Source organism: Pongo pygmaeus, chromosome 8 (genome assembly GCF_028885625.2).
Source record: "Pongo pygmaeus isolate AG05252 chromosome 8, NHGRI_mPonPyg2-v2.0_pri, whole genome shotgun sequence".
Classification (NCBI taxonomy): Eukaryota; Metazoa; Chordata; class Mammalia; order Primates; family Hominidae; genus Pongo; species Pongo pygmaeus.
In genome coordinates, this window is record NC_072381.2 from 120,333,732 (window position 1) to 120,345,781 (window position 12,050).

Here is a 12,050-nt window from a genome sequence, read left to right on the forward strand (position 1 = left end):
ACATAAGTTCCTTGCTCTAATAGAGCTCACATTTGGATGTCTTCTAATTCTGAACCTGAATGTAAGAGCACAATACAGTCAATGAAGCAGTGAGCCCAGGAAGCCATGGATCTTCACAAGCCTCAGGAAAAGTCAACATTTAACATTTTTCTATTTAAAGTACAAGGGCACAGCAAGCTCTTGGTCTCTATGGGAAGGCCACGGACTACAATTCCCACAAGTCCTTGCGACCTCTCCGTTCTGCGCAGCTTCGCGGTATGAGGAAGAGGGTCCTGTCAGGCGCACTCTTGTTGCATCATCAGCGTGCACCTCCACGATGAGACAGGTCTGGGCTACAAAAGTATGGCCGCTTCTGAGGCGGCGGTGGTGTCTTCGTCGTCTTTGAAAACAGACACATCCCCTGTCCTTGAAACTGCAGGAACGGTCTCAGCAATGGCTGCGACCCCGTCAGCAAGGGCTGCAGCCGCGGTGGTTGCGGCCGCGGCCAGGACCGGATCTGAAGCCAGGGTCTCCAAGGCCGCTTTGGCTACCAAGCTGCTGTCCTTGAGCGGCGTGTTCGCCGTGCACAAGCCCAAAGGGCCCACTTCAGCCGAGCTGCTGAATCGGTTGAAGGAGAAGCTGCTGGCAGGTACTGCAGCCCGGGTGGGGACCAGGCTGAGGCGGTCGCTGCGAGAGGGGAAGCACATTAGGCTTTTTTGCGACGCTCGTGATTCAAGAGACAAAAAGAGGGGAAAAGGAGAATGACCATTGAATTAGCTCTGGACAGGAATCTCAGGCATCTCGGGCTTGGACTTGCCCTGGCACGAACTCTTGTAGCCTACTTGGCAGTTGTAGTTCTCAACGGGAGAAAAAAAACCCATACTTACACAATAAAACCCTGCCCTTGGGCGTGCAGACCTGTTTTCTGTAATCTGATCGATCCCTCAGGAGGTTTTTGTTGGGTTCATGTGGATGAACCCCAAAAGGAAGTACTGGCTCTGCACCCCTAAAGTTGCATTCCTCAAAATGTATTGGAAATGCAGATATACTTCGTTAACCAAGACTTAATATAGTCGTTTTCACATTTTAGTGGGCCTAACAATTACTTAGAATCTCTTGTACAAATACGGATTCCTAATCCCTGCCCTGTCCGAGATTGTGATTCGGAGAGTTCGGGGTATTTTTAGGAAACTGCAGTTCTAAATAGTTGCTCCAGGTGATTCCAGTGTAAGTAGTTTATGGACCACATTTGAGGAACACTAAATATAACTTGGCCACTAAGCTGAGTGTTCATTTTATTGATTCGTTTATTCACGTACACTGGGAAAATACTAGAAAAGCCTAAAGAATCACCCCGTTAATCAGCTCGGATGATTTCACACATAAAGCATCCAAGATCCTTAAGTTCATTGGACATATACAATAAGCCAGGTCTGTGCTAGCCTATAGAGACTTGAAGATGAAAGATACTGTCTCTTACCTTAGCTGAGCTGATAGCCTAGTAATTTCTGCACCTTGTGGTAAAACTAGTTAGCTAGGTTATTCAAGGCCCTCCAGAGTTTGGCCGTAGTCTGTCTCACCATTAAACCAGTACAGGGACATTCTTACATTGTTTAGTGTCCCATGGAAAACTTTACACTTTAAAAAAATGCAAAAACAAATTATTCTGATGGAAATTGTAACTGACAATACAGATTTAAATGTTTATGGGCAAATAGGTACACTCCTGCAGATGTTTAATTCCAGTATCACGACTACTCATTCCTTTATTAAAGTTTTGCATTGTTGCCTGAAAGGATGGGTCATACAGAGGACGTCAAAGTGAGGAATTGCATCAAGGATATGTATTGTGGTGTCATCATAGTTTTTTAGTTTTCCTTCATAGAACTGCTTTCCTGATTTGTTAGCTAAACTCTGGGTTTCTTTTTTTTTTCTTTTATCCTTAAGGTAATGATTACCATTCTTTCAGACAAGTTTCTGACAAAGCCATATTCTGGCTTTCTGGCTAATCTGACTCTAAGAACTGAAGTTTCTTGTTGAATCTTGATTGAAATGATTGTTTCAAGGCTGTTGCTAGGCTAGAACCTTTAGCTAGAGACATTCTCATTATCCCCGATTTCTATATTGCTTGTGATTGGCCTATTCTGTATTAATGTTAGTTAGGCTAGGGCTTTCCAAATGTCATTGTAACTGGCTGTCAGAATTACTTGGGAAGTTTTTTTGTTTTTGTTTTTGTTTTTCTCCTGAGATGGAATTTTGCTGTTGTTGCCCAGGCTGGAGTGCAATGGCACGATCTCGGCTCACTGCAACCTCCGCCTCCCGGGTTCACGTGATTCTCCTGCCTCAGCCTTCCAAGTAGCTGGGATTACAGGCATGCACCACCACCTCTGGCTAATTTTGTATTTTTAGTACAGACGGGGTTTCTCCATTGTTAGTCAAGCTGGTCTGGAACTCCCGACTTGAGGTGATCCACCTGCCTCAGCCTCCCAAAGTGCTGGGATTACAGGCATGAGCCACCGCTCCCGGCCTTGGGAAGGTCCTTAAAGATACCTACATTCTAATGCCATGTTTGACAACCACAATCAGTGGCTGGGTCCTCTAATACCATTCCTTGTCTTTCTTTGCATTGATTCCTGTTACACTACAATCCCTACTCTTTGTCTGTTGGGATCCTTCAAAGCCCTAAGTGTACCAGAATTTTATAGCTAGAAAATAATAAAAATCCACAAATACTTAGTTCAGTGGGGTGAACCAAATTCCCCACTTTATATAGTAGAGGCAGTATGTCTGCAAGTTAGAAGAAGGTATATTTGGGCACAAAGGGAAGATAGTATATTTATGGGGCCTTCTTACTCCAAGGGGTGTCAAGTTGAAAATATAAAGAGTTCCCCAAAAGGTTTCTGTTAATTTATGAGTGAGAGAGATCCATGATGGATTGCAAGTGACAGGTCAAGGGTTTGAAACCAAGGTCTGGCCTTAGAAGTTTATGTCAAAGCAGACAACCATACCCTTCTAAGTATGGTGATGTCATAATTAGAGAATGAGGCCAGGGTGTTCCAGAGACCATGGTTCTCACTCAGTAGAGTGGTAATTTTGTTGGGAGGCCGAGCCAGCATATCCTTTTGGCCATTTAATCTGGCTTCTGCATTTCCACGGTTGCTTTGTTTTCCCTCCTTCCTTCTCTGTCCACTCGTTTCATTTTCTTTGCTTTATTTTCTTTCTGCTCAGTGTCAGTGTTGATAAGGAAGGTTTGATGGGCTTGGGGGCAGGTATAGATCAATATAGCAGTTCCTGCTTTTCTCTTCTTTCTCATTTGAAGTCTAATAGCCAATACTCTCTCAGTACGTTATATGCCATCATCAAAACAATTTATATTTATCCCGAAGGAAGCACTGGCTCTGTCTCCCCAAAGTACTTTCAAGTAACATTATTTTGCATTATCTTTTTTTTTTTTTTTTTTTTTTAAACAGGACAGGATCTCACTCTGTTGCCCAGGCTGGAATACAGTGGCACAATCTTGGCTTACTGCAACCTCTGCCTCCTGAGCTCAAGCAGTCCTCTCACCTAAGCCTCCCTAGTAGCTGGGACTGTAGTTGCACACCACCATGCCCAGCTAATTTTTGTATTTTATTTTGGGTAGAGACAGGGTTTCCCTGTGTTGCCCAGGCTGGTCTCAAACTTCTGGGTTCAAGTGATCCACTCATCTCGGCCTCCCAAAGTGCTGGGATTACAGGCATGAGCCACTGTGCCCGGCTCACTTTATATTTACAACAGGAATATGAGATAAGCCAGGCTGGCATCCTCTTTTTAAAAATCGAAATGCTTGGGAAGTTAAGGTGCAACTTAATCTTAGCTGCTTTCCACATAACGTTTTGTTGAGATTCGCTTCCTTTGTTTTTTTTTGTTTTGTTTTGTTTTGTTTTTGAGACAGTCTTGCTCTATCGCCCAGGCTAGAGTGCAGTGGCGTGATCTCGGCTCACTGCAAACTCCGTCCGCCTCCCAGGTTCACGCCATTCTCCTGCCTCAGCCTCCTGAGTAGCTGGGACTACAGGCACCCGCCACTGTGCCTGGCTAATTTTTTGTATTTTTAGTAGAGGCGGGGTTTCACCATGTTAGCCAGGATGGTCTCGATCTCCTGACCTCGTGATCCGCCCGCCTTGGCCTCTCAAAGTGCTGGGATTACAGGCGTGAGCCACCACACCCGGCCTAGATTTGCTTCTTTAATGAATTGAAAATTTTGGTTAGGAGAGGGAGACAGCGAATACAGGGAGTTTGGGAATTTAGTGTATTTAGAAGTAGCCCTGCATGAGATGTACTCGCAATGTTAGGTAGCTGGAGATAGCAGCAAAGACCATGGAAGAGATTTAGAAATGGAAATTGAGGACTTTTAAAAGTATCTTTCTATATAAAAATTAACTTCTTTTCATGATTCTCTATCTAACAGCCCACCACTACCACGAATTTACTAGATTTTTGCGGGTTAGCTTGGATATTTACCCACCTTTTAAAAATGCTGTTTTTCTCTTAGAGAATGAATTCTACTGTCTTGATAGCTAATTTTGGAATACTCTTTCTTTATAATTTAGGGAATGTCCATTTTAAAATCTTTTCTTTGCTAGTAATGAGGTCATAGTCTCTTAACATGTAAAGTTTGTATAATACTTTTTATTTGTTTTGAAAATGCCATCCCCTCTTCCTCCCAAGTTTATGGAGATCCTACTTCATTTGTCTTGGTAATCACCTTTTTTTCATCCCCATTTCTCTCGTAGAAGCTGGAATGCCTTCTCCAGAATGGACCAAGAGGAAAAAGCAGACTTTGAAAATTGGGCATGGAGGGACTCTAGACAGCGCAGCCCGAGGAGTTCTGGGTAAGAGATATGAAAGGAAGTGTCCACTGTCACTTAATATCAGAAAGAAACACTGGTTGAGAACAGATAGATTGACTAAAGCCTTCTATTTTTCAGTCTATTTTGGAATGTTTCAGATCTACTGGATATATATAGTGCTATCTTTTAAAGAAGCCCTTAAATGGTACAAGGCCTACAAGGCTGTTAGAAATAGCTACTTTTATGTGTGGATGGGACTTTGAAAAAAGGTTTCTCTCTGTACAGAAAAGAGTTAACATAACAGGCCTGAAATTACTAACTTTAGAAAGGCCTGCTTGGACAGCTTGCCCTTGGCTGGTATCTGGGAACTTGGATTTTGGGAGTGTTCCCACCCTTCTCTGTCTGATAAGGCTGGTTGGCTGTGCCTCAGATGTTTCTGAGAACACCAGCTTTCCTTCTAGGAATCTGGAATTTTGTTCCACTGCTAAGTCAGAGGGTGCCTGAGTGATCATCCTGTCAAATCCCCAATAAAAGCTTTGGGCACTGGGGCCGGGTGCAGTGGCTCATGCCTGTAATCAGCACTTTGGGAGGCTGAGGTGCATGGATCACGAGGTCAGGAATTCGAGACCAGCCTGACCAACGTGGTGAAACCCTGTCTGTTCTAAAAATACAAAAATTGGCTGGGTGTGATGGCATGTGCCTGTAATCCCAGCTACTTGGGAGGCTGAGGCAGGAGAATCGCTTGAACCTGGGAGGCAGAGTTTGCAGTGAGCCGAGATCGCACCCCTGCACTCTAGCCTGGGCGACAGAGGGAGACTCTGTCTCAAAACCACTGCACTCCAGCCTGGGCAACAGAGGGAGACTCTGTCTCAAAACAAAACAAAACAAAACAAAACACAGCTTTGGGCACTGAGTTTCTAATGAGCTTCCCTGAGAGAAACATTGCACACGTGTTACCACTTTTTTTGTTGGCGAAAGCAGCACGCTTGAGCATCCCCTCACAGGAGGGAGAGAGGATAAGGAAGCTTGTGCCCAGATTTCTCTGTGTCTTTTTCTCTTATGGTCCAGCTGTGTATTCTTACTACATCAGTGTAAAATTCTGAGCTATATATCAATCTTTGAATGTGGGCTGGTCTTGGGGATTCCTGACAAGGTAGAAGGCTCTGTTTGTCTGCCTATCTCTAATCTAATCTCTGAGATCAACTCTCTTGAGGAGGGGAAGCTTGAGAGTAAGTCATTTTCTGCTGGAGATGTATTAGTTGACTGTTTTATTGCTTGTGAAGGAAAATTGGTAGAATTGATCAAAGGGAATAAAAATATTTTATCCTTTTTTATTCCATCTTTTTTTTTTTTTTTTTGCACCTGGTAGAGATTCTGAAGTCCAACTTAATGGACTGCTGAACTGTGTGTACACAGGCTAGGGTATATTTTACTCTGTAACTGCATCCTTAGTCACAGAACTGCCTACATACATTGGGATCCCTCTCAGTGCCCCCTTCCCCACATATGAGAAACAAACTTTTATGGAACAATACTTATCTTTTTACATGCTCTGGTATTTTATATTTTATTCAGTTTCATTTAGAGCAAAAATTAGGTACAAAGAAACAACAGCAAACCTTGATCTAAGCTATCCAAAGTAAATGAGCGCTTATTTAAAAGGATAAAATTGGTGAAGAAAATGGTATGCTTCAAGAACATTATAAACTGTATGATTTTGTATTTTCTAAAATTATAGATTTATGTTGGCAATAATATTTTTACTTGAGGTTAAAATAGAAAAAATCAGTTCGAGACCAATCTGGCCAACATGGTGAGACCCTGTCTCTGCTAAAAATACAAAAATTAGCCGGGCATGGTGGCATGTGCCTGTAATGCCAGCTACTCGGGAGGCTGAGGCAGGAGAATCACTTGAACCCAGGAGACAGAGGTTGGAGTGATCTGAGATCGCACCACTGCACTCCAGCCTGGGCGACAAGAGCGAAACTCCGTCTCAATAAACAAACAAACAAACAAACATAAAATAGAAAAAATCAGGCTGGGCACGGTGACTCATGCCTATAATCCCAGTACTTTGGGAGGCCGAGGTAGGTGGATTGCTTGAGCCCAAGAGTCCAAGACCAGCTTAGACAATATGGCAAAACCCCATCTCTATAAAAAATTAAAAAATTAGCTGGGTGTGGTGACACATATCTATAGTCCCAGCTGCTTGGGAGGCTGAGGTGGGAGGATCACTGGAGCCTGGGAAGTTGAGGCTGCAGTGATCTGTGATTGCACCACTGCACTCCAAAAAAACAAGCAAACCAAAACCCCAGCTAATAATAACAAGCATTTATTGAGCACTTACTGTATATAAGGTCTTCAGTTTTGGGCATTCATAGGTTCTATAGTTTAATTCTCATTGTAACCTATAAGAGAGATTATTACTATCCCCATTTTACAGAAGAAGAAAGGAAGACCCTGAGAGAGAAAGTAACATGTTCACTGTCATAGAATTAGTGAGTGACAAAGTCAGGATTTGAGCCCAGATCTCAGTTCCAAAGCATCTGCCCTATTGTGGATGGCAGATACCTGGTGCTCCTGCTTTTGTTCCTCATGCCCTGTGCTCTTGGCAGAAATTAGGGCTTCATGATTCTTACCAGCTTAGCACTTCAGTAGCCTGCACCAGTTGATTAGAGTTGGCCTTTAAGTTGAAGCCTGTGTTTCTAACCCTTCTGCTTTACTGTTTTCCAGGCATGGCACCACAAATACAAGGAAAGAGAGGATAAGATCGGTTGCTTGTTTATGAATAGATCAATTCTATTAATTTCTGGTGGCGGTTCTTCATTGGCATGCAGAAAATAGTGATATTCAAGGCAGTGAATGAAAGTTTAGTTTTTACCCTGAACCTGAGGCTAGCTTGTCCAACCTTTGGCCTGTGGGCTGCATGTGGCCTAGGGCGGCTTTGAATGCAGCCCTACACAAATTTGTGAACTTTCTTGAAACATCATGAGTTTTTTTGTGATTTTTATTATTTTTAAGCTCATCAGCTATCGTTAGTGTATTATGTGTGTGGCCCAAGACAATTCTTCTTTCATTGTGACCCAGGGAAGCCAAAAGATGGGACACTCTTGGCCTAAGGGATCTTGTTGAAGCTTCCATTTTAGTATTATGAAGGGGCGGAGATTTGTATGCGTGGAAGAAATTGTACTGGAAACAGTTTTCTGGTTGGAGGCTTAATTTATATTTGATCACACAGGGACTTTTATGATGATATAATATATTTATATGTCAGATGTATTAATTTTTCTTTTAATGCATGTGATTTCTAAGGAGAGATAAAGTTTAAAAAATTGTAGGTGTTTAGTCACAGAGTAAGGGATGTTTGTTGTCCAAGTTAGCAGTTCTGGAAACTTATGAGAAGTCGATTTTTGATTGTGTGGTAAAATAAACACTGAACTCTAATCATACTTCGGTTTGTACACTGGCTACTGGCTGCTTTAATTACTAACTATATACATCCTAAGAATATCCCGTAACTTCACTGAATGTGTCTTCATCTCTTAAAAGAAGATAATGTCTACCAAAACTGAGTCAAAAGGTTTTCAAAAATATCTTACAAAGTACCTATAGTATATAGATATATACTTTATCCTGTGAAGTGCTGTATACGGGTCTTTTTTATTTTTATTTATTTATTTTTTTTGAGATGAGTCTTACTCTGTTGTCCAGGCTTGAGTGCAGTGGCGTGATCTCGGCTCACTGCAACCTCCACCTCCCAAATTCAACTGATTCTCCTGCTTCAGCCTCCTGACTAGCTGGGATTATAGGCGACTGTCACCACGCCCTGCCAATTTTTGTATTTTTAGTAGAGTCAGGGTTTCATCATATTGACCAGGGTGGTCTTGAACTCCTGATCTCAAGTGATCTGCCCACCTCGGCCTCCCAAAGTACTGGGATTACAGGTGTGAGCCACCGTGCCCGGCCCAAAGTTCTTTTTTAAAAAAAACAAAACAAAAAAAAACTAAAACTGGACCTGTGTGAAAAAAATATACTTTTACTTTCAACATTTTTTTTGCAATATTAATGGTGCAGATTAAGAATTTAGCTGACAATTTAAGATTATAACCTGAAATTCAGGTTTATAATTCTACAGCATAATTGCTAGAGGGTTCACAAGTTTCTCAAAAATACGTGGTAGGCAAAATAATGGCCATCTAAAGGTGTCCGTGTCCTAATTTCCATAACCTGTGAATATATTAGGTTACATCACAAGGAACATTAGGGTTGTAGATGGAATTGATGTTGCTAATCAGCTGACTTTAAGATAGATTATCCTGGAATTTCCAAGTGGACCCAATGTAATCATAATATTCTTTAAAAGTGGAAGAGGAGGCAGAAGGAGAGAGTCAGAGGAGATGTGGCAGTGGAAGCAGAGGTTGGAGTAATGTGGTTGCTGGCTTTGAAGAGTGAAGGGGATCACAAGCCAAAGAATGGGGGCAGCCTCTAAAAGCTGGAGGAGGCAAAAAAAAAAAAAAAAAAAAAGGTCCTCTAGGGAGGCTCTAGTGAAGGATTCTCCCCTAGCACCTCCAGAGAAGAACACAGTCAAGCCAACCCTTTGATTTTAAGCCTAGTTAAACCTGTTTCAGGCTTCTCACCTCCGCAACTGTATGATAAAAAGTTTGTATTGTTTTAAGACAGACTGGTAATTTGTTACAGTAGCAATAGGAAAGGAATACACCTATTTATCAGAAATCACTTAAAATGTAAATAAAATTTCTATATACCATTTCAAAAAATTTTTTTTTAACTTTAGAGGTTATAGAAACAGTGGGAAAATTTAGAAAATACAAGAAAGTTGAAAATAAAAAATTATCCATTTTCCACCTTTCATCAATAGTCAGTTAACATTTTTGCCATATTTCCTTGTAGCTTTTTGTCTATGCAGATTTTTAAAGTTGAGCTCTACTTCACTGTGTATACTTATATATCCATTTTTTAAACTTAACATTGTAACATAAACATTGTTCATGTTGATAAGCTCTTTGTAAACTTTATTTTTAATGGCTATAAAATGTTCCATCATGTGGCTAAAATACAATTTATTAACGATGTCCCTGTTTGAGGTCACTGAGGTTATTACCAGAGTTTTGTCAGAACTGATTTTGTGAGAGATGTCTTTATAGATAGAACTTTTTGTTTGTTTTGTTTTTAGTTTTTACCCACACATCTGTATTAGCCAGGTGTTTCAGATTCTTAAAATAGATTCCTACGATTGGAAAGATACAGATCTTGTAAGGTGATCCTACAGAAAGCTGGAAATACATGTATAGAGTCCATGCCTGTCCTAAAGAGACTCTCATCATAAACAAATTCTATCTTTTTGATTTGAGAATAGGATACTAGGACATTGGATAAGTTTGGAGATAGTTGTTTTTGTTTTTTTAACGGAAAAGACATTTGAGTGAGCACAGAACACTTGGGAGATAGAGTAGGAGAGTAGTAATTGTGCGACAGTGCATGGAAAACCCTGTTATTCATCTACTCTCTAAATTCTGCACACCTTTTCAAACGTGGTGCCTTTGGTCATGTTTTTCTTTTATAAGCTGCTCATCTCTCTTAGCACCTTTGGTTGTAGAAATCCTACTGACCTTTCCAGGTTCAGCTAAAATGCCATTTCCTACCTTTGAAGCCTGCCTGCTGCTCTTCTATACTGCTAATGTAAAATTTCATTTTGTTCTCTTGGTTTTTGTTAATATTTGTCTCCCTATTAGATTGTTAAATCACAGCTGAAGCCAGGTCTTATTTATTTCTGTACCTACACAATAAGTACTGAATACAATTTTGAATGATTGAAGGGAAAAAATGCTGAGTAAAAATTCTGTCCAGGAAACTAACCTGTGAATGAAAAGCTGCTGGTTGGCTAGGTCCCAACTCCAGATAATTTTTCTATATGCCACCACCATATTAGTCTTCTTAAAATTCTGCTTTCACTAATCACCTCACTTCAATGGCACTTGGTTATTCTTAGGTATAAAATGAGAGGATTAAGCTGGGTAAGTCTAAGATGCCTTCTTTTAAATTTTATCCTTCTGGGTCACTAAACTAGCTCAGAAACCATCATGAGTTCAGTATTTCAACCATGTTAAAGTCAAACATGTCAGCCTGCTTCTAAGACACCCTGTGTTCAGTTGATAAACTTACTGTTCTCATCCTTATATCTGAGAGTTTGTGCAATTATTTTCTTTTTTAGAACATGCTTCTCTTCTCTCTGTTGTGTTCCCTATACATCCTTTAAAGGCCTAATACAAACTCCGAAATGCTTGAATGAAGCATTCTCCGGCCTCTTTAGCCATTTAGGATGCTCCCACCTTTGCCCTGCTTTGGCAGCGGTTCTCTCTGTGTTCATTTGACACTTAATCATATACTATCATATTGTTATTTAGCATTATTCACTCATTAGGCAACATTTCTTGAGCACTGTGATTTTTCTGTATTTTATTTTCCCGATGAGATTATAAGCTGTTTCGAAGTTAGGAAATGTGTCACAGGTTTCTTTGTTTTTACATTAGAAGTATTCCTCTTGGGATTATGTGCATAGTAGTTGTTCAAAAAAAAATTGATTGGAGATTTATTTGAATGGAATCGAATTGCATTGAATCTTTCCTGTTTGCCTCATCAGCAGCAGTATCTACAAGTTCTGTCATTTGAAGAGTATTATGCTCTTCAGAGGATTACTGAGGACAGACTGTTTTTGATCTTAGACCTTGAACTATATGACTTAGAAGGATCAATACAGATGAGTGTCATAGAAGTTTTGAGGAGGTTGGAATTGACTTTATGAATGAGTTGGGGCTTGAGCTGGGCTTCAAAGGATTGACTTTGAATACTTTAATAAGGAGTTGGTGCTGTAGGCACTGGGACCCTACTAAGGATTGTTTGGGGGGCTTTGTAATGTGAAAAATAGGGTTTCAGAAATGGTTATGAAGTGGTATGAATTGGAATAGGAAGGGATAGGATGTAGAACTGTCAGGTTTGCAGGGATGTAGCCTGGTTGCAGTGAGAAGAAAGCCTAGGTGAGTTAAGGTGGCAGAGGGAATGGAAAGGAAGGGAGGTCTGCTCTTAGACCATTTGGTTTGAATCTTAACTCTACCAGGTACTGGTTGTGAGATGCTGGACAAAGTTCTTAGTCTCTTATTCCTGTTTCCTCATCTATCAACAGGGGTAATTATACTATCTTTTAAAGTTTTCTTTTTTTTTTTTTTT

At 40.8% G+C, this 12,050-nt stretch overlaps 1 protein-coding gene across 1 annotated transcript in view; it reads left to right on the plus strand.

Annotated features, from left to right (window-relative positions):
* Nucleotides 1–237: 237 nt before the first annotated feature.
* The window catches only part of TRUB1 (TruB pseudouridine synthase family member 1), a 39,626-nt gene continuing 27,813 nt past the window's right edge, over nt 238–12,050 (plus strand). Inside the window, exons 1-2 of the mRNA XM_054503867.2 lie at nt 238–628; nt 4,749–4,847. Of these exons, the coding sequence (XP_054359842.1) occupies nt 343–628; nt 4,749–4,847 (385 nt within the window). The 5' untranslated portion in view covers nt 238–342. The remainder of the gene's footprint in view (nt 629–4,748; nt 4,848–12,050) is intronic.